The sequence below is a fragment of the Pipistrellus hanaki genome (genome assembly GCF_964339955.1).
Source record: "Pipistrellus hanaki genome assembly, chromosome: 19".
Classification (NCBI taxonomy): domain Eukaryota; kingdom Metazoa; phylum Chordata; class Mammalia; order Chiroptera; family Vespertilionidae; genus Pipistrellus; species Pipistrellus hanaki.
This window is the reverse complement of record NC_140521.1, coordinates 15,702,920-15,725,696: the sequence shown is the minus strand read 5'-3', so window position 1 is coordinate 15,725,696 and position 22,777 is coordinate 15,702,920. Positions and strand designations below refer to the sequence as shown.

Here is a 22,777-nt window from a genome sequence, read left to right as displayed (position 1 = left end):
CCCCAAGTCCTTCAGAGCAAGAGCCCAGCCTGTGCCTGAGGCCGACTCTAAGGCAGCGGTCACCAACCAGTGGTCCGTGAGGTCCTAAAGGTTGGGGTCCGCTGGTTTAAGGAAACCTTGAGAGTCTAAGGCACACGTGGCTTTCGCAGTCCATGGGACCAGCAGGCCTTTGTGGGAGCCAGGCTCCATGTTCTCAGGGCAGAGGTAGTGGCTGTATTCTGTCACCCCACGTGCCCATGGCACAGGACTGAATGTCCTCGGCATGCCTGGCACCACATGCACCTATGGTAAGGTGACCAGACATCCCGCTTTTGGCGGGACAGTCCCAATTTAACAATTTTTCTCGTGTCCCATGTGTTGTTTTTTTTAAAAAAAAAAAAGTCCCAATTTTTGGAAAGATTCTTGTTGAAAGTTGGGACTGTCCCGCCCAAAGAGGGATGATTTGGTCACCTTAACCTATGGGCTCAGGGCTATTCATCTCTTGCTCCCCTCAACACTCACACAGCTTTGAGACCAAGCCCCCATTCATGCCAGCTCACTGCTCCCTCTCCCTCCCCCTGGCCATGCCTAGAAGAGGCCCGGTGGGGACAGAGGGGAACGAAGCATAGCGCCCAGCATGTGGGTACAGGCCCCCACCCAGGGGAGATGCCACAGGCCAGGCATGTAGCCCAGCAGGGCCTGGCTCCTTACCTTACCCTGAAAGGAAACCTTGTTTGCGGGCAAGGGACTCTGCAGCATGCAGGGGAGGCTTACTGGTGCCCCCCGCCCCTGGGCACCTTGCCTGGCAGGGCTGTCTGCAGATGCTTCTTTGGGCCTCTGTGCTCAGTCCCATGGCCGAGGGCCTGAGAGTCCCTCTGTGGGCCTGCTGCCTGCTGGGCAGCACCACAGAGAGCCATCAGGAGGGATTTTGACCTGTCGTGTCAAAAAACTCTGCCCATAGAAGCAGGAAATGGCCATTAGGTGCCCAGAGCCTCCTCTCGGTGCACTGTTACCATGGACAAGCTTTGGGGGCCTCTCCAGCCTCGTCTCCTGTCCCTGACCCACAGGGAGCAGTCACTCACAGGGGAGCCTCATCCAGTCTGCCTTCAACCCATCCACACATTATCCCCTCACCCTAACCCAGTGGTCAGCAAACTGGGGCTCGAGAGCCACGGTTTGCCGCTCTGTTAACCAATGAGTTTGCCAACCACTGACCTAGACACTCGATTCCTATAATTACAGGCTGTTGTTGTTCCTTGTGATTAAGCCCCTATCCCAGTGGTCGGCAAACTCATTAGTCAACAGAGCCGCAGTTTGCCGACCACTGCCCTACCCCATCTTTCCAGCACAAAGCCACACAGGAGGAGGAGACAGGGAGGGGTTCCCACACTCTCCTGTCTGCCATTAACCCCTCAGGCTTATTCTTTATGATAATTCCAGGGTCATGTCTCTACCCCTGCAAACGGATCACGCTACAGATCTACTGGATTCCTCCGGCCTTCACAAACCTCCCACCTGCCTGGCAGAGCACTCCGCATTTCATAATCTGCTTACGTTTCTGCCTCCTTAGCCATTCTCTCTGCCACATGTCTTTCAGTGTTTCCCTTCCCCCAATTCCAGGTAACACAAGCTCATGTCACCTGTACACACGAGCATGTACCCGCCAACCATGTTTCTTTCTCACCTTCACACCCTCTGTCCCTGAAATGTTTTTTCTCAACTCGTACCTTGTTCCAGGTTCCGTTCTGTCCTCCAGTCACCTCCTCCAGGCAGCCTTCCTTGACTTGCTGAGTATCACAGCACCACATGCATCCCGCTATTGAAATGTCTACCACCCTGCGTTCTACTTCTGTTTCCCGCCTCTGTGCTGCAAGCTTTTTAAAGCTCCTCTGTGTCTAACGGAGCCCTTGGTGGGTATTCAGTAAGTGCTTGTTGGAGGAAAGAAAGAGCCAGAACAGTGCAATACCTGTAGATAAGCCCATATTTTCTGTTTTTCTTGCTCTTGAGATTAAACTTGAAAAAAACTACAATGAAACAAACTCTTGTCCTGCCTTTTGTTTAACCTCAAATTTGTCTTCTAAACATTGTTCCTCTTTTCCAATAAAAGTCACTGCAAACCCCTTGAGTACCTCTGGGTGGGACATCAGGCTGAGTGTGTGCAGTTAGGAGGGCTCCAGCCCCAAGAGCCGCATGCAAGCTCAGGACTGCTGTCCGCACTCCCACAGGCGGACCTGAACCTCAGAGCTCCAGTGCCTGCCCCTACAGTCCCTCCACTTCTATCTCCAAACACAGTTTTCCTTCCCCCACCCCTCACAGCTACTCCATTCGACTCCTTCCTCTGCAGGAAATGCAGACTGGAGGGGAGGGAGCACCTGGGCCAGCCCCATCTGGGCACTGGTTAAGGTAGGGATCACACAGGCCATCCCGCACCACCCAGCACCTGGAGGAATGCTGTGACATGACTTTTGTCCAGGCCTTGCATCCAGTCCTGGAGCAAGGCTCTCCCAAGAGCCTTTGTGGCCAGGGTGACAGCTTTGCCCCTCTACCTGGTGGCATGGGCCACACCTGTGAGGCCTCCGCTCTCCAGCCAGTCACACCTCCATTCCGTGCTGGATGCCTTTTTTGCCTCTGCCTCACTAGGCAGCTGCAGAAGCCTAAAGAGACTACCAGTACAGTCAGGGTCCCGGAAAACTGATGAGTCTCAATTATTCATCAGAAACATCTGGCAAAAATGAAAGCCTCTAATAAGATCCATTTCATTCCTAGCCTAGTGACTCACACAGACCACCCCCCCAACCTTCCTTCCACTTTCCTCTTCCTCCCACCACTTCCCTTCCAGTTCTAAGCTAGAGCAAGACAGCGGAGGGGAAAGAGAAAGAGAATGGGGTAAGCAAAGGGGCAGCATGCAAGGTCTAAGAAGATTGGCGCATTAGAGCATCCATGTGCAAGGAAAGAGGCAGGCCTGGTACAGGGGCACCCGGATGTGGAGACATTCCGGGCACTGCCAGGTGCTCATTAGTGCTGCCAGCAGAGAAGTTAGACTTATACCAGGGGAAGCTACCTGGGGAGAAGGGAATGTCCCTGGGGATAGGTTAATCTGAAGGTACACAGACACAGCCCCAGGGCCGGGGATAGGCCCGCTGGGCTGCTCCCTGGGGTTAGCTCAGAGCAGAAGACACCTGGAGAGCAGGCAGAGTTTGGCGCATCACGTCCTCACCAAGGCAGTAGCTGCCTAGGAAAGAAGCATACCAACCTTTCCAAGGGGTCAGGGCTGGAGATTTCACTTCTAAAAGAAATTGAAAACAAGCCGCCGTTAAGGTAGGAAGCAGTCGGAGGTACCTGCTTCGCCCTCGGAGGGTTTGCAGGAGGAGCCAGCCCTCTCGCCTTGGCCTCTCGCTGCTTTTACTGCAGTCCAGCAGTCCACCCTCATACATGCTCCCCTCCAGTTTGCTGGAAAGCCAGTGGCCATCATGGGTGAGTTGGGGAAAGTTGGGGAAAGATATGAATGATGTTCAAATTCGGCTGCTGACCCAAAGAGCATCAACACCTCCCCCTGTCTTAGGAGGGCAGATGGGTGTACCTTCAAGCCTGAGGAGGCTCCAAGCCCATAGATACTTCTTTGTAGAACAACTTCCTTCTTTGGCCACCCTACTGTCCCTTAATTAGGTGAAGTCTATAGGGCTCAAGTATAAAATAATCACCCACAAATGGATTATCCTACAGCAACTTGAACATGCTAGTAGGTACCCAAGCTATGTTTGAGATGTAAAAGTTTGACCAGCATTCATGGATTCATCTAAGAAACACTGCGGAGCTAGGCTGCACCAGCCAGATGAGTCCAGACCTTGGCTACGTGACTTCTCTTGATGAGTCGGACTTACATAGATGTAAGACCTGCATCTATGCGGCTGCACTTGGACTTGCTAGGACCTGACTATGGAAAGACTGGGGCTCCCGTTCATCTCTGCTGACTAGACCACCAAATACCCCCCTCTTCCTCAATGTCAAGCTCTCGGAACAATCAACAGAGCCCTTTCTGTTGATCACACGTCTTGAGTGGCCTGAAGTGCTGTTAATCTCTCACTGTTGACCTCATGTTTAGCTAGAGGCCTCTGCAGCCGTTCACCTTGGATATAAAGAGGATGAAAAAAATCATTTCACAATGTGTCTGTACATCAACACACCACCATGTACACATTACATGTCTTACAGTTTTGTCATTTATCTCCTAGCAAAGCTGAAAAATAAATGAGAACATGATGTTCAAGACTCTTGCACTGAAGTGATGCCATTTTATGTGCAAAGATCTCACATGTAGGAGGAAAGACAACTTAGTTATAACTTGATCTCAACTAAAAGCGTTTAGTCAGAATCAGAATACACACTTCTGCATTCAAGCTCTCGATCTATTAAAGATACCTGTGGTATGATATCCCTCTTGATCTAAGTGGGCATTAGCAACCCTGGGAAGCCACTGTGATAAAATGCAAGGGGTGGGGGGAAATCTATGATCAAAGGGTGATGCAGAGATGATCTTACACAGAGCAGCGTGGCCAAGAAAAGACCTGTCTTTACCAAGGACTGTCTGTGGGGTGACGGCTGAGCTGCAAGAGCCAGCCCCGAAGTTAAGGAGGGACTATTCTCATGAGCTGTCATGTTCAGGTTCCACTGACTTGAGTCTCTGTGTCTAGAAGGAGGGTGGGCTGTACAAAGAGACGCTCTGCGAGGGACAGAGCAGTCACAGGCCTTTTATCCCTGAACCCAAGAAGAGCAAGTGCAGGGCCCATTGAGTGGCAGCTGCTGTTTTGGACTCTTCACTTCCCTGCAGTGAGGATGCAGGGAAGGGTTCTACCGGGTAATGCCTTGTTGGAATGCTTAAAAAAAAAAAGAGAGAGAGAAATTGAAAGCACGTTTCAGCAGGTGATTTTCTGTAAGGTCAATAAAGCACTGACAACAACTTCAGCTGAATTGTTTCTACCTGGTTCCTCTCCTTGAATCTCCAACACATGCTAACTTCTATGAGGGCAGGACTTTCCTGAACAAGATGGCCACATAGGTGAACGCCTGTACTCGCCACCACCCACCACCACATCAAAATTACAACTGAAATACAGAACAGCCATCATCCAGAACCGCAGGAAAGCTGGCTGAATGGAAGTCCTACAACTAGAGAAGGAAGGAAGAAAGCAGAGACTGGTAGGGATGGAGGTGTGAAACAGACTGGGCCAGCACCCATGTGGGCTGTATTTTTAAATCTGGAGGGAGATGGTCTCTGCAGAGGCTGCCCAGAGGAGCCAGGGGGCCCAGTACCCCTCTCCTGTCCCCCAGCCCAGGGTCCCAGACTGGGAAGAGAAGTCCCTGTGGGCAGTAAGAATCAGGGGTTGTAAACACCAGTGCAGATTGGGGCTCAGCAACACGGAGGCTATTGTGAGTTAACCCTTAGCTATCAAGAAAACAACCCTCCCCAAAACAGGCCTGTGTTTTCCTCACGAAGAACTTGACTAAAATTTGGGATTTTCCTGTCAACATAGTAATGGCAGGCAAGGTAAAATAGGAGCAAAATATTAAAAAGATAGAAAAATTGGATTAAAAATAATCCCACCCCGAAAGCCTCCAAGCCCAAGTCTCTGGTAAACTTACAAAGTCATCTTTTTGACACCAAAGCCAATGGTCATACCTGAACCCAGGTGCCCAGGAGAACGCAGGGTGCCGTCTGAGTCTCCTTGGCAGGGGAAGGTTGGTTTCAAGTCAGGATGAATAGATAAACCTTCTAGAAAAAGAACTTTTTTTGTTTTTATACCTTCTGGAATTGAGACACAAGTGCCATAGAAATGCTAACTGATGCTCTATCCACTGAACCAATCTGGCTAGAGCCATCAGCCTGTGGACCAGAGGGTCCCAGGTTTGATTCCAGTCCAGGGCATGTACCTTGGTTGCAGGCTCCTCCCCTGCTTGGGCCCTGGTCGGGGCTCCTGTAGAAGGCAACCAATTGATGTATTTCTCTCACATCGGTGTTTCTCTCTTTCCCTCTCTCTCCCACTGTCCCTAAAAATCAATGGAAAAAATATCCTTGGGTGAGGATAAGCAAAAAAAAGCTAACTGCTAGAGGGCTTAGCCTCATGAACCATCTCTAATCTTCTGCAGGGAAGAAGCCATCCTCTCTCTACTGCAATTTCCCCTCTGATGCAGTAGGCTTAGTCCCCCATCTTTAGTAAGTTGGTCTGGCAGTCACAGGGCGGCTCACAGGCATTCATCAGCCAACCTTTCCCAGCCCCCTGATACCATCGGGCCTGGGAGATAAAAGACAAAGGACCGTGATGGGAGACGAACAGCCATCGGGCAGCTGAGTCTGCAGTGCGGGCCGCTCTCCTGCCCGCCAGCCAGCCAGCTCAGTGAGGGATTGCTGCGTGTCCCCCAGTCCGTATTTCTCAGGGCAGGAGTCTGGCCCCACCAAATATTAATACGAGAGGGTGACAGGCCATCCGTTGTGTTTGCAAAAGGAGAGCAGAGAAATATTTCAAGGGTGGCAGAAAATGCTGAGGAGGGAGGAAATCTTGTACACAAAATCTTTCTAGTCTGTGTAGAGTGGGGTGGCAAGACAGCTCAGAACTTCCCTTAAAGCAACTCTCCCTGTCAGTGAAATCCATGCACCTGTTCCCATCTCGCTTTGTATTCCTGAGACAAAGTGAGCGTAACTTAGGGGGATGCTCTGAGAGAATAGGTAGTTCTCTGTTCTGTGGGAGACTAGCAAAGGAGTAAGAGGGGAGGAGGGGAGACACAGGTGAATGAGGAAAAAGCCCAAGATGGCATGCTTGCATGCCCAAGCCTGTCCCCTTTCCCCCCCCCCCCCCCCCTGCACACGGAAGCATCTCCTAAATGCTAAGTGATCCCTGAAGCTTGCAACTGGAGTAGCAATGGTCAGTGACAATTTATTTCCAGAAAACCACCTAACCCCGTCCCTAAGGCGCCCTCTTTTCTCACTTCTCCATGAGCTTAGGCTCATTTCCCCAGCGCTTTCTTATTTCACTGTCCCAAAACTCTAATAAACATCCTCTAAAATAAAAACAACAAAATACTAAGAAATGCCCAAGATACAATATTTCTCTAAAATACTCCTTAGTTGTACAAAAGGAACCAACAGTTACCCTGAAAACCACACTAACCCAAACATCAGAATGTTCCAGATGCCCCCAGTCTACAACTTCTGGCTCTTCTCCTTGCATTGCCTCCATGGAGAAGCATGAGGGTTGAGAGCATTCTGAGTCAGAGTGGAGATGGGCAGAGAGACCCTTCCCTCCCCCAGGCACAGTAGCCAGTGGTGCACAGCAGACAGCTGCTGGGAACGAGGCGGGATGGCTCTGTCTCAGCAGGTGCGGCCTGACAATGGAGTCCCTGCTCAGGTCCCAGCTCAGCGGCCTGGTAGCTATGATGCTTGATTCTGGTCGGCTTTGTTCCCGTCTTGGGTGTGGGACAATGCCCCCTCTATCAGCTGAGTGCACCTTCAGGTACACCCTAACTCCTTAGCAACCACCATCTGGTTTAAAAGCTCCTGTTCCCCCTGAGGATGAAGAGCTTAGTGGCTTCTAAAAGCACATCTTGGAGCAGTAGGGTCTTAGCTCCTGTCTCACGCCTCCCTTCTGCCCTCTGTGCCAGGTACTGTCTGATGCCCTCGATGCTAGATCTGTGCCTGTGCCTCTCACAGAGGTGCAAAAAATGTTAAGCTGAATCATACGTTAAACCTGAACGTTTCTATCACGTTCACTTTTCCTCGCTATTTCGTTCTCCGGTTTGTGGTTCATCACCAAGGCACTCTGCATGGTTACGGTGAATAATACAGCCCAAAGTTTTTCATGACAAAAGTATTTTTCTGCCGAAACCGGTTTGGCTCAGTGGATAGAGCTTCGGCCTGTGGACTGAAAGGTCCCAGGTTCGATTCCTGGCAAGGGCATGTACATTGGTTGTGGGCACATCCCCAGTAGGGGGTGTGCAGGAGGCAGCTGATCGATGTTTCTCTCTCATTGATGTTTCTAGCTCTCTATCCCTCTCCCTTCCTCTCTGTAAAAAAAAATCAATAATATATATATATATATATATATATATATATATATATATATATTTTAAAGTATTTTTCTTCATCTGTCAGCCTTCCAGATAATCCATTTCTTCCCACCTCTTCCCCAGTCCTCCAAGCCAGATGCCCTCCTGAATGTTCCAACAGGCTGGTGGGTGAGGTGGGATGAGAAAGGGCAGGGGATGGGGGTGCTGGGTAAGAAAGCCATCCCCCTCCTTGTCTCCACAGCTGCCTTCCTGCCCTTAGGAAGGGGACAGCAGCACACACAGCTGCATTCTCCCACTCAGACCATGCCTACTTCTGCCCAATTGCTTGGCCACAGTCTTAATGGCTGATGCTCACTAGGCTAGTGGGCCTTGAGAGAATGTGAAGAACTGTGCATACAGAGGCAATAGATGCTGGAGTCTTACACCTGAGCAGGCTGGAGGGTGTAAGTGGAGGGTGATGTGAGGGGGCTGGAGAGAAGGGCTGGAGGAATGAGTTAGTGAACCCCTAGGTTGCACTGAGAGATGCCCTCGTCTTTCAGCTTGCATCTGGAGAACGGTCTTTAATCATTCAAATGCACCGCCCAGTTGTCAAAGCCTTTTCACGTCGCACCCTCATTTGAATGATAGAATAACTCTAAGGTACATAAGGCAGATCAATTCCATTTTGTAGAAGAGAAAACTGAGTCTAAGCAATGTTTTGTCTAAGCAACTTGTCCCAGAGCACACAACTGCTAAGAGCCAGGCTTTGAACTAGAACTCAAGGGCATCCCACTCCGGACAACTGCATGGCGGCCAGCGAGCATGCTGTGCCATCGCTCCCCGCCCCCCGAAAACCTGCCTGGGACTCAGATGATGCATTTTAGGGAATATCTGAACTTCCAGTACCTGGTATTTGCCACTTTGCTGAGGGTCCATCAACAGGACCCGTGCTATGAAAACTGCTCTCAGTGGGTCACCGCTGTCTTCCAATAGGTTCTGACTCAGTGTCTCCAACTTGTGGGTCTCTGGGCTTGGAGATGCTAATGATGTTTCTTTCCTCTCCCCACACCAGCCCCTCTGAAGAAGTGTGGGCAAGGGTGTCACCAACTCCCAGTAACCACCTTAGCTTCCCCTGTCATCTTTTAAGCCGTTTGACAGATAGGAGCCTCAGGCAACACACAGAGGGGCAGGGGAAGGGAGCAGGGGGGACGGGGAGGGGGAGAAACCATAAAGCAAGGGGGGATACTGACCTTGCAACAAAGTTGAGCTTGTAGGCTCATTTAGTTCTAAATCGGGTGAGGGACATACAGGAGAGAAAAATGAAAACAAACACATATATTATATACAGTAGCTATATATTGGCCATATATAGTTTGTATACTGCCTTTCACAAACATCTCTGGAGCAATGGATAAATAAAGGAAGACAGGACAACCAAAGGCGGCGGGACAAAATGCAGCGTGGGGAACACAAAAGTCAGTGCTCTGTGCTTCCAAACTTGGACATGAAGGCTGGGAAGTGAGGGCGCTGGAGACCGGCACGCTGTCCAGCTGGTTCGACCTTTAGCTTGTGCCGAGCTGGGTATTGATATGGTAACAAAGGACCAGAGATTTGTTTTTGTTTGTTTTTTCCAGATGAAATTTGTCCCCACCCCCACCCCATTGTTTCACATTGGGAAACCAAGTCCAGAAATTTCTGCTCCCAGGACTCCAGGGCGGGAAGGAGATCACCCAGGAACCATGGTGAGTGGGATTATGGGAGCAGTCTTAGGGACCAGGTGCTCAGAACCCTATTGGTTCTGGGCCCTGAGAGGAAGGGCCACCCCTGTCCCCATTTGGGCTAGATCCCAGCCAAGACTGGATTCCCTGGCACCAGTGTTCCTCACTTTCCAACCTTCAGGCCGGGTGGATGGGTGTGCGTAGGTGATAGCATAGCTGGGTGGTGGCGATGCTATGGAAGAGTGAACCTCCTCACCGGGTTTGCCCATTCCCATGGAGTCAAGGCTGCCTTGGGACCTGCTGGAAGGCTGAGAGCTGAGGGGGTTTTCCAAGGATGGAAAATGACATGGAAACCTTCCTAATCGGGTCACGTGTGTCCAAAGGCCTTGGTGGTGGTGGTGGCCTCGATAATGCACTCAGGGGCTGTGTGAGGGGCCTTACTCATGGATGGAGTGTCACAATTTCCAGGGAACTGTGTCTCTCCTATAGCATTTGGTGGGCTCCTCCAAAACCATTCTCTTTAGAGGCTAACATATTGGTGTCTGCTTGACTAAATTGGGAAGATGCTACAAACCTTCCTCCCTCGAGGCTTAGCCTGTAAAGGCCCAGAGACCTCTTGCATTGAAGAGCAGCCCGTGTGTGCTCCATGCATCGGTGCTTGACCCAGATTTCCTGCATGTATGTCAGTACGGCCACCGCTTTGAATGTGTTCTTCAAAGAGAGCCCTGGACTGCGGAAGCTGGGAATAGTAGGAATGACAGGGGGTGAATGGCCACAGAACCACATCAGGACTGGGATGGGCCTGGGGGTGGGGGTGGGGGTTTAATTCCCCTGAGGGGGTCTGTTAAAAAGAGCAGGATTCAGGACACATCCTTCGCTGCCCTTCTTGTCACAGATGACAGTTACTGCGCTTTTAAAGTTTGCCTTTTTCTTTCTGTTCTCATCTTAAGGGGAAGAAGCCAGGGGATTAGATAGGAGGGACGAAGCCAATTGCAAAACCATTTCATGCATCCAAATCAGAAGCGGGAGGTCAGAGGTGGAGGGAGACTGAGGGACAGGGACCGTTGAGGGTGGAGAGAGCACACTCAAGTGGCAGGCGGGAGAGCCTTAGATTTGCAGAGCAAGGGGAGGAGGGGCATCTTCCTTTCTAATCCTGGCCCTTCTGCTCATGCAGACAGACACCTGCCAAAAAGCCAAAAAGGCCTGACACACGTGAGAGGCCATTATGACTGCCCCTGTGTGAGGGATGTCAGACAGATCAATCACCCAAATCACAGCACCTGCCATCCATTCCCAGCACCAGCTCTGGGATCGGGGCAGCCACCCCTCCCCAGCCCTCGTGGATAAAGCTGGGCTTCAGGTCGTGTGCTGGGTAAAAGGGAGACCGGATGCGATTTGGAAGCAGAGGTAGGACAATGGGTGACACAAAGGGGCTACTAGGGACAAGCTGGGTACGCTGTGCATGGAGGGCAGGAGGCCAGGGGGATGCGGGTGAGGTACTTGAAGCTACGGGATTATCTGGGAGTTCTCTGAAGGAAAGGAAATTATGCTCTTGCCAATCACCTGCCCACTTCCTCACCTCTCTCTCCTTGTCCCCCTGGAGAGTGTGTGTTTGCAGGGAGACTGAAGGGGTAGAGATTGGAAACAATGCACTCCCTGAACTTGGCAAGGTCTGGAGGGGTTTGCCCCCAAAGCCAGGAGAAATGAACCCTGTGGCCTATAAGGAGAATCTGCAACTACTGAGGGGAGGAAGTCCTCCCAGGGGCCTGACCCGGAAGTCACTCCTCCAGGTCACGTGGGGCAGCTGCTCTGCTCACAGGAGGAGACAAGGGCCCCATAAGGGGGCTGGCTCATTGGCCTCCTTTGCTTCCATCTGGCACCAATAGCATCGCCAATGTGCAACGAGTGCCCAGCCATCTGTCCCGCACCTATGGGCCCTTTGCTAAATAGTTGTTGAATGAATCGATGCATGAATGACTATGTCACTTCCATCACAATGGCAGCTCCCTTGCACACATATCCCTTAATCCAGCCAGACAACACGTTTTTATACAAGTGGAAACTAGGGCAATCCCACTATTCTCTACTTATTCTCCCCCTGAAACTAATAGTATTCAGGGTCCAATTCAGGCCCACCATTCCACTTTCATACAAAGAATTCCCTTTCTCTCATGTTCCAATGGCCAGAAAAAGCTTCAGAAGTGGTTACCATCTCACACGAATTCAGTGAACAAAGCATTGATACAGTAAATGCTCCTCCCTGGCTCTTCACTGCCCCACCCAATTATAGTCCCCGTCCTCAGTGTAGGAGATACCATTGAGGAGAAAAAATTAAATGTCATTTCAGCATCACCAAATCCTTTTCTCCTGTCCCAGGATTTTTCCCATAATAGAATGAAACATGAGCATTCTTTTAAAAAAAAATTTCCCCACTTCCGGCGTCTCTATCTCTCTCATCCTTCCTTCTTCCTCTTCTCCCTCACCCTTGCCTCACTACTCCTGATTCTCTTCTACTTTCCCTCAGGGCCTCTCTTCCCCACTCCTCCCGCTCTGCACAACCCTCTCCTTTTTGCCCAGCTCGGGACTCATCTTACCAAAGAGTGTGATGCTGGCATTGGTGTGGCCGAGCCTGTTGGAGGCGACACACGTGTAGTTCCCATAGTCGTGTTCTGAGACATTGAAGAAGATGAGCTTTGAGAGGAAGGGTCTGTTTTCCACTTTCACCCCCTTCTTTCCTTCAGCCAGCCTGCGATGAAAAGAAAGAGACGGTTATGCTTTTCTCACAGGAAGTGGACTCTGGAATTATCGATCATCTCATCCAGTCTACTAACATCATGTCCACTTTCCGCACTCAACACAGTAAGTTCACACACATGACTGTCATTTATCTCTCTATTTTATGTAGGTGCCTGGAGACCCATGTGGCACTGTGAGGATATTTAACACCTCTGAAGTCTGGCGCCTCCCCACCACACACAGTCCCAGCTGTGTGACATTCATGGAGCGCATGCTCAGAAGTATAGACTTAATTGATGTTGATGATGATAATGGAAATGGAGATAGTGATGATGACAACCCTTAAAAGAATAATTCAAACTTCAAAGAGAAGAACAACCTGAGAGGTGTGAAGAAAAAAACAATAATCCACAATGCTCTTCAAGCACCTGGGCAATAAATTCTCCTCCTGAGAATCTGAGGCATTCTACATGTAATACCTGACTTTGGGCTGTGAATGGGAAATAAGAACCAGGGATCATTCTGAATCCATGGGCTCTGGAGGCCTGAGAGAGGTGATGTGCAGAGTATCATAGCAATTGGCCTGGGAGGAATTAGGGACGCCCGAGAATATGACCCCACAGAGCCAGGACAGTCTCTTGGACAACCCAAAATGGCAGTCCCATATGACACATGGCTCACACAGGGGCCACTAAAGAAGTGCCACAGGTAGCTAGTAAGGAAAGCAGTTAGACACTTGTGGGAGCCATGGATTCTGTTACTGGGTAGAGAAAGAGGATGAGGAGAAAGCTGCTGTAACGGTGGGTGAGGCCATATCTTCCATTATAGGGGTCATTAGCAGCAATTTCTATCATGATTGCATGTCTACACAGAAATCACAAGACCAACCCCCTCCTTTTGAAAAACTCTGGAATGTCCTTTTTCAGAGAATAGGCATTAAGCGAACATGCCCCTTTCCCTGAAATAACCTGTCTCCCCAGCCTGAAGCTGAGTCTATGTTTTGGGGAAAAGGAATACTCATGGAAGGAATAAATCCTTCTGCATGAAAGATCTCCGGGAACCTGGTCGCACACTTCAGTGCCTGTTGATAGTCTGGCTGGGGCAGGATGCGGGCAGAGTAAACAATGTCAAGATGAACACATCTGGGAGCAGGCTCTGGGGACATGAATTAGGGCAAATGGCTGGCATCAGAGTCATCACGCTGAGAAAGACAATATTCCAGCGGAAACAGAAAGTGGAGCACAGCAAGACAATGATGAGAAAGCACGTTGTAAACTGGAAAATGTTATTCAATCTGATGTATTTCTGTGGAGTTGGACGCAGAGAGCTCCTGCCTGTCCCTGGTCACAGCAGGCTGGCACAGAGGGCAGCGGCTCTGTCATTATCTGAAGGTGTTATCTCGGTAAGACTGCAGGATGCCTCTCTCCTCTGCCAGACCCCCTGCACCAGCCACCACAGAGAAGCTGGGTCTGGCTTCAGTTCCCACCTAGTGTTTGTCCCCAGGGGAGCCGGGGGGTTGGCTGGAGGGACTTGCCTTGCTTTTCGTTGTGTCGATTCTCCTCGGGGAGCCTTTCTTTCTAAGGGCAGTGAACTGGCCTGAGCCCATGAACTTCATTAAAAGGTGTACACTGTCCCCATGGAATGAGGAGTCTGGCTGGGCAGCCAGACACCAGTTATGTTTATGGCTTGCTATGAGCGTACTGATCCTCTAGGGGGTGCTGTGCAGAGAAGGTGCTGAGGCCCACCCCATCCTCTAGGCTAGGGGGTGCTGTGCAGAGAAGGTGCTGAGGTCAGGAGGCTTCAGGGAGCTAGCTGCTCTAGCTTTGGCAGTTGGATGCCACTCCAGGGCTGGGGACAAAGAAGGTTTCACCTCATAACCAGGCTGTGAGTTAGATGTCAGCGCTGTGGTGGGAACACCCTGGCCCAAAGAAGGCTCTTATCTAACAGCGCTGAGATGTATCTGGCTAAAAACAACGCCAGCAGCCATGAGCACCACTTTGCGGCTTCCAGAAGGACCCATCTTTCCCAGCCGCACTGCTACCAGGCTTGTTTCTTAATGTGTCTGGAGGCTGGTTACTGGCTCAGGTCTCGAGGATGGGTGGCCCTTAGTAATAATGACAGCACCCCATTTTTCCTCGCTTTGATGGATGTCACCCACAATAGCCTGCGGTGACTGGTGCTCTGTGTACTCCAAAGGGGACGTTTACCCTAACATTTGAGAAAACTGCTCTCCTCATCGCACAGGGTCCCCTGATGTGCCTCAGAAGTCCCCTCCTCTCCCTGGACATGTGAGCTGGGTTAGAGCTGGCCTTCCCCATGTCCTCCCAGACCTGCTACCCTCGGTGGCTGGGAAGGACAGGCAGCGACAAGGACCTTAAAGGCAGAGATGTTCTCCTTAAACGGCGCGCCTAGAGGACAGGCAGCTCATTCTATGGAAGAACACCGGAAATAAGTAAATGAGCAGCAAGTGGAAAACTGACCAGAACTAGTTCAAGCAGAAAAAAGAAGCTTCCATGAGAACTCAAAGTAAGGAAGTCTCAAAGATGTCAGAGCCACTGGCCTGAGTCCCTCCCGGTGATGCTCCCTGACTTCCTCCTCCGGGAAAATCCTGGCGGAGACCAGCCCTCTTGGTTGTTTACTTTCTTAACTTCTCGGCCTCTGAAGCACCTTCCTCCTCCTCCCTCCCACATACACCTCGGGACTTTTTTGCATCACCCCCTCCCCGCTTTTAGCAAAGGGTTCTTGTACGTTTATTTGTTGCTGCCCATCTTAACATGGCAATTTCCACAGCGGTGAGTGTGCTGCCTAGGGAATGAGCCACTGACTCTGGGCTAACGTGCCATTTGCAGCGAATCACAGCAAATGTCCCGGTGGCACTGCAGCAACGTGAGGGGAGGGAACCCTGCCCTCTTTTTCTCCTTCAGTCAACCAACAGCCTGGGCACAAAGGGAGGGCTAACTAGGGTCACGGACTCCTGTAAACCAATCCTGACAGCGTCTGAAATGTAACTGAGGCCTCTGGCTCCAGTTAACTCCTTAGCTACTCCCAGGGTCCCGGGAGCGTTCCTAACACCTCGTGCAAGCCCGGGAACGTGTTAAAAAGAGCTACAGGTGAAACATCTTCCTTTCTTGGCCTATGAGAAGTCCACAGGCCTTCCCATGCCCCTGGCAGCCTTCCTGGGAGGTTTGGCTTTCCTTACAAAAGGTGTTTCTACAGGCTGGTGAGTCAGTGAGTATGATTTCTGCACGGCAATATTGGAAACATAGCTGAGATGCATTAATTAATGATTGTATATCGTCTCCCCCTGCTAGACAGGAGGAGTTCAGGGAGGAATTTCATTTGCTACCACCTGCAACCAGGAACCTGGAGCAGATGCCTTCTTTTGGGGGGAAGGAGAAGGGAGTGCAGGCAGGGGATCCTCACCTTTTGTCGTCCTTGTACCACTGGAATTCTGCTGAGGGCACTGCCGAGGCTTCACACTGCAGGGTCCCCTTCTGTCCCACAGGGACCCCTGTCCCCTTCGCTTCGGAAATGTACGGTGGATCTACAGAGAGAGAACGCCCTGTAGCATCTGAAAACGCGTTCTCCAGCAAGGCCGCTGCCTCCCTCGCTGATTGTATTTTTCACTCTCTGATCTACCGCGCTCACTTGAGCTGACAGATTCACTACACACATTGTGCTGCTGGAATGAAACCACTCGCAGTAGTTGTAAGGAAAACCTTGGTCTGCCTAGCGCGGGATGCTTCTAACCCCTTCTGAACGGAGACGAATGGCCAGGAGTGCATGCAGGCCCATTTTCTGTTTCAACTTTTGACTTGCACGGGATGACGCCAAGCCATCAACCCTCTTGTCCCTGGGTTGGCAGTCAGCAGTTTTAATCAGCCTCGTAGCATTTCTGCAAACCAGGCCCTTGCCAGACTACATAACCCCATACTATTCAATTCCCATCAAAAGCATAGTTGTAAGAATAATATTCATAGAGAATTTCCTGAAGGGTGTACGGATCAGTCATCCTTCTAGGTTCTTCTAAAATGGTTCCCGCATCTACCAGACTAAGCCAGACCTATGTAGCTGGCCTACTTGCATTTGAAGTTTCCCCTAACAACGCTTGGCAATTCTAACAGTTTGCAGGGACGTGCCCTGGGAAGCCATTGTAATAACTGTGACATTCTATTTAATACAGAAACACTGTAAGCGGTTGAGTACATTTCAAGGTGCTCTATTGGTGGAGACCCTGAAGATAAACTTCCCCTTGGTTTCAGGACCAGAACAAGCAGTGCTTCTCCCAAGTAACTAGCTGGCTTTTATCTGATGGACATAAACCTGAAAACAGAGGATCTTTTGCCCTAGGCTCAGTGGCTAGAGCATCGGCCTGTGGATTGAGGGGTCCCAGGTTCAATTCTGGTCAAGGGCACATGCTCAGGTTACTGGCTCAATCCAAAATAGAGGGCATGCAGGAGGCAGTCCATCAATGATTCTCGGTCACCATTGATATTTCAATTTCTCTTTCCCTCTCCCTTCTTTGAAATCAATACAAATATGTTTTTAACAAAACACACATATGCCATTCACTCTCTAAGAGTTGGCTCTGTATCCATCTCTTTTCCGTGGCCATGCCAGCAGTCCACCTCCCACCCACACAGGGCGGGGGTCCCATGACACCACTTACAGTTCACCGTGACCTTCACTCTCCGCACCACGGGAGCAGCCACGTCGTTGGAGGCGCTGCACTCGTAATCCCCGGACTGCTCCCTGGTGATGCCCTGGATTTCCAAGTATTCGTCTTCACTCACAAAGCCCACAGCTGCCGGAAGGTGCGATAGCATAGGAGAGAGAACAGCAAAGGCAGGCTCTTAGCAACCGACGTAGGACATGGTTATGTCTGCCACGTCCAAGTTCAGATTCCTCAGCACGGTGTGGATTCACACTTCCCTTCTCCCACCACAGCCGCCACCACCATCTCCTTAGCTCCCCAAGGGACTAGCTGAGATGCTTGTGTTCCCACCTGGACTAAACAAATGCCTAGAGACATGTGCACTGCCCTGATCTTATGGAGCACCCTGGCTCTGGGTCCGAGAAAGGCACCTAAGATATATCTCAATTTTTTCTGACTCCAGGTGCCATTCAGATTGAATTTGGGAGTAAAGACAATGACTACATCCCATATCACATATCAGTTAAAAATACCACAATAGCTTACACACACACACACACACACACACACACACGTCACAAAAGACAGTGGGAACACTCATACAAGTTAATTTATTTTTACAGCTAGATAGTCAACTGATAAGCAAAAGTCCATTTCCCAAACTTCAATCTATTAATAGTGACTATGGATCCCAACAGGCATGGCTCAATGGTTAAGCTTCAACCTATGAACCAGGAGGTCACGGTTCCATTCCCAGTCAGGGCAGATGTCTGGGTTGTGGGCTCTTGGGTATAAGCTCCAGAAGACAAGCCAACACCAGAGACTCCCTACCCTAACCACAAACATGGCAGAAAGTAAAGGACAAGAGGGCAGGTACATATTTCCCTGCCATTTCATCATCATCAGAATCAATTCTGTATGGAAGAGTCATGAATAATAATACCACCCCCCTGCCTCCTAGACTTCCCACCGGAGGCCTGGCTGAAAGGATCTAATGATGGAATAACCATGACACTCCAGCGTAGGAGATGTGTTTCTTGGTTTTCTCTCTTGTTGCCCTGAGTTCTGCCTCCTCGAAGAAAGACAATGGAGAACAAAAGTAACTGCTTCCTTCCCAGGGAAGTATCTGGCCTCATCCGTTCAATGAAGTCACCAGCATGATGATATATGCATCGTGCGAACTGGGATACCTTGAAGAGTTCAAGGAGGTGCTATTAATAGTGACTATGGACCCCAGCATGCATGGCTCAGTGGTTAAGCTTCAACCTAATAACCAGATGGTCATGGTTCCATTCCCAATCAGGGCATATGCCTGGCTTGCAGGCTTGATCCTTAGTGTGGGGCGTGCAGGAGGCAGCCATCAATGATTCTCATTATTGATGTTTCTTTCTCTCTCCATCCTAAAAAAAAAAAAAAAAAAAAAAAAAAAAAAAAAAAAAAAAAAAAGACAATGGGGCAGCAGTATGATTTGAGACTGTCACTAGCAACTGAGACATTTGCCCAGGCAGGATGTACACACAATCCCAACACCTCAGAGCATTGTTTGGAGTGACAAATGGAAACACACACAAACATGAGAGCACTTTGAAAACTTCCATGTGTTGCGCACCTGCTTTCACTAGCACTCCTGTCATCTGCCCGGAGGCGCAGGCTCCGTGAGTGGAGCTAGATTAACATGCATGGCTCCACGTGACATGAGCAGGGAGGAAAGAGAGGAGCACCTTTCTCCAGGGGATAGGACTGCCATGTCATGCCACATGACCTCCTGCTCCAAAGCATGACAACAACAACAGTGAGAAACTGGTAAAATACAAAACATGACAGATGTGCTATGTAAGTTCCAGTTGAATTTGTTATGTGACATGAAGGTCACCAATTTGTCAAGGTAACAACAGTGGTAATAACGATGGCAACAGTCTTGAGAAAAAGGGCCACGACCTGCCTGACTGGGCCACCACTCCTTGGACACGATACCACTGAGCCACCCTCCAGTCATAAGCTCAATAAGGTTGCCATTTCCTCTTGTACTCGCATGACCTAGGAAACCCATGCTACATATGTGTGGGAACTCTTGCCTCCACTACTTACACGAGAGCGAAAGAACAGCCTGTAGCTACCAAGACAAGCAAGACTCATAAATTCCCAGGAAGAGCCAGAAACTTAGTAATGAGTAGGAAACAGGGCCAAAAGTTCATGTTGTGGAGAAGACAATCAACATTGACCTGTGAGAACTCACCATCTCAAACCAGTTAAGAAACATCTCTAATTGTCACGGTAGCCTTTTGTTCTTATTTCCTAAGCATCTTCAGGAGGGGAAAGGACTGGCCTTGATGTGAGGAAGGATGAAGGAAACCAGGAGCAAAGGTTTAAAGGAAGAGTTGGCAATTCCTTTCATCTTGTTGTTTATTTGCTACCAGGCTGGAGCCTACATTTGTCAGATCTTTCCCAGCTGGAATGGTATAATTACTGTGCAGAGCTTCTCGGAGACCAGTGTCACACTTAATATTCCCATTAATTTTAAATGGTAGTCTTTGGTACATATGTGTGGCAATTGATGTCATATTTTAATTAGGCTTGCCCTACACCATCTGAAATTAATAATAGCTTGAATTACCAGTGTAATTTATAAATTAACAGTGCCGTAGCATTAGGAAATAAATTAGTTCTGGACAGCTGTTTCTGGACTGAGCTTCGTGTCTGAGCAGTGGTCGGACCCCAGATCCCTGGGAAGTCCGTGGACTGTACCATCAAAACAATGAAATAAAACTATATAGGTTTCTCTGGTTCTCTCATTCTTCTCTCTACCTGGAGACCAAACATCTAATTTTATTCTATCATCCAAATACGCTCTTGTGTGACCCCAGTAAGACATACAGGGACTCAGTTGCATGAGCCTGTTATAAGGACAGCCAAATGGAGATGCAAGTAGGGGGTTTACAGTCATAGACACAATTGCAAGGTCATAAGTATTAAGGTAATCCCAACCAAGAAGTCATCACATTTTCTGTGCAGATGTGTGTAATTTTATATATTTCTATCAGGCAGTCTTACATAGTGAAGGAGAGCTTACAATTTGGGAAAGGTCCAGATTTGTATTACCACGGGGAAGGAATCTACACTGAGGTCATCGCACAGAAAACAATGAGGCTTAACCTGACTATCCTGTGCTCCCCAAACCAAGTGTAGAATTACAGGAAAACCACAATGGCTCCATTACTCCCCGATTTCATGCACTCTGTGATTCAATTGGGTGAGGCATGTGAAAACTAATTCATACATAGAACAATGCTTTATCTGTATTATCTTTCCTTGCCATCATTTTCACCTTTCTCCTCACATACATGGTTTCTTTACTAAAAAGCAAAGATGGCAACACCAAAGAGGAAGAGACTCAGTATGTACATAACAAATTAGACTCTGAACCACCAGAAATGAGGTTCCTACAGGAGATGCCTCAGACAAGCCAATAAAAAACAAACCAAAAAAACCTCAAAAACTAAACTAAACCAAAATCTGAATTTATAAGAGGCAATGATTTGAGCAAAGTTTTTCCTTTAAACACCATTTGTGCTCTGGTTATGAACATGGACCAGCTGACACCTTGAATTTGGACTTCTGGCTTTCAGAACTGGGAGAGTAAACATTTCTATTGTGTAAGCCACCTCCTCTTTGTAACTTTCTTGTGGAAACCTAGGAAACGAATACACTCCTGTCTCTCTCCTAATTCCCAGTGCCAATGGCTGTCTGAGTATAGAGTTCATCTAGTTCACCTAGAGTTTGTCTAGTCTTTAGAATCACAATAAAATTAAACTAGCCCAAACCGGTTTGGATCAGTGGATAGAGCATTGGTCTGCTGACTGGAGGGTCCCAAGTTCAATTCCAGTCAAGGGCATGTACACTGGTTGTGGGTACATCTCCAGTGGGGGGTGGGAAAGTTGGGGTGTGTGTGTGTGCAGGAGGCAGCTGGTCAATGTTTCTCTCTCATCAATGTTTCTAGCTCTCTGCCCCTCTCCCTTCCTTTCTGTAAAAAAATCAATAAAATATATTTTTAAAAAATTAAACTAAAGAGCTCAAGGCATTATGAAAGATTATATAATCCCATAGTTATGCTAGGACATAGTCTGATTCAGTAGGATTACCTAGAAGAGTTATTTAAATATAGATTTCTAGACCCTACCATAACTACTCAGTTTCCTGGAATGAGGAGTTTTCATAATTTTCCCAGGAAATTCTCACATATAGTCAAGTTAGGAAATTATTAATTTTGTTAAATCCCAACTACAGTTTATAGGAGCCCATGTCAGGTTAGTGCCAGATCACACCAGTTCTCTTGGTGTCCAATCTACAGATGGTTTTTGCTATATTCATTGTCTTATTTCCCAGTGCAATTGAAGCCCTCCAACAGTGGGACCGAGTCCTGCACATCCTGGCTCTCAAGACACGAAGGGAAATAGTTTATATAATTTGAAGTTTGTTAAATTCTTATTAACAAATGGATTGATAGGCTCAGAAGTACTTAATTAAAAAAGAGAGGGAGAGCGAGAGATCCAGGGACTCCATGCTGCTCTCCTAATCCTCATGTGGTTCTATTCCCACCACAACACCACTTCTGGTAATTGTTCTTAGCATAATATTTGTATTTCCTGACGTTCAACATATCATCGCTATTAATGTTCTAACAGCACTGACTTTCTTTAAATGTGCGATTTAAAAAGGTTTATTGAGTGTTTAGTATAATTTATATTGGTCTCGGGGCCAATTATTTCCTCAGGGAAATGCATCCTTAATTTAAAAATGAAGATCAATGAGGAAGTATGATGCATTGAACAGAATTTGTTCTACAGCCAACTTTTCAGGAACACAGCTATTTCATTAAGTGGATTCTGACAATTCAAGTCGGGAAATAAAGCGAGTTGGAAACGTGATTCCACCTGCCCTCCAGTCCCCAAAGGAGGTCCACATTGCCCATGGGCTGAGCTGAGCAGCTTCCCCCAATAATGGACAGCACTGCCCTTTATAAGTAATACCCTTTGGAAGAGAAAAGCCCAAGGTCCTGAGTTCATAGATTGGGCATTTACAGTCTTTAGAACCGAAAATAATAGCAGCCGTGATTATCATTTTTATCGCACCTAAGAATATTAAGCAGACAGCTGTGTCCTCTCCTATTGGAGAGGAGAGGACACGGCTGTCTGCTTAATATTTTTATGGCATTGATACCAGCTGAAATAAAAATCATGGGCCTTCAGAAACTAAAAAACATATATAATATAGGAACCCAGTAGTGAGAGTTGGGATGAATTAATTTTTAAAATTTAGTTCAAATGCTGTGCCCAGTCTACTACTAAACTAGTTCTCTTGCAGCTGCTCCCTCAACCTCTTGGTTTCATAAAGTTGTTCCTGTGAAACTCAGTCTGGGCTCCAGGGACAGTTGCTCACAGGACAGGTGAGCTGGAGTCCCTCTAGGTGCCTTCATTAAAAGCTGAGGAGCGTGGGAGTTTTTGTGTTTTGATGGTGAGAGATGTGGCTTTGTTCAGATGTTGGAAGGTTGGATGGACAAGAACAGCACAGAACAATGTAACAGAGTTACAGTTAATCTTTCTCAACACCAACCCCTGCAGAGCCAGAGGGACTGGTTTTGTTGTCTCATGAAGAA

General features: G+C 48.6%; 2 protein-coding genes across 6 annotated transcripts in view; one reads left to right on the top strand and one right to left on the bottom strand.

The window, feature by feature from the left end:
* The window catches only part of OPCML (opioid binding protein/cell adhesion molecule like), a 445,601-nt gene extending 432,894 nt beyond the window's left edge, over positions 1-12,707 (top strand). For both annotated transcript variants that reach the window (XM_084868336.1, XM_084868335.1), the window contains exon 8: positions 12,640-12,707. In XM_084868336.1, the coding sequence (XP_084724462.1) occupies positions 12,640-12,677 (38 nt within the window). In that variant the 3' untranslated portion in view covers positions 12,678-12,707. The remainder of the gene's footprint in view (positions 1-12,639) is intronic.
* The window catches only part of NTM (neurotrimin), a 356,476-nt gene that overhangs the window by 2,696 nt on the left and 331,003 nt on the right, over positions 1-22,777 (bottom strand). Inside the window, exons 4-8 of one of the 4 annotated variants that reach the window (XM_084868345.1) lie at positions 17,140-17,274; positions 15,894-16,014; positions 12,329-12,480; positions 9,267-9,302; positions 3,233-3,265 (exon numbers count right to left, since the gene is read on the bottom strand). In XM_084868345.1, the coding sequence (XP_084724471.1) occupies positions 3,233-3,265; positions 9,267-9,302; positions 12,329-12,480; positions 15,894-16,014; positions 17,140-17,274 (477 nt within the window). The remainder of the gene's footprint in view (positions 1-3,232; positions 3,266-9,266; positions 9,303-12,328; positions 12,481-15,893; positions 16,015-17,139; positions 17,275-22,777) is intronic. The other 3 variants (XM_084868346.1, XM_084868347.1, XM_084868348.1) reach the window with 3 other exon arrangements.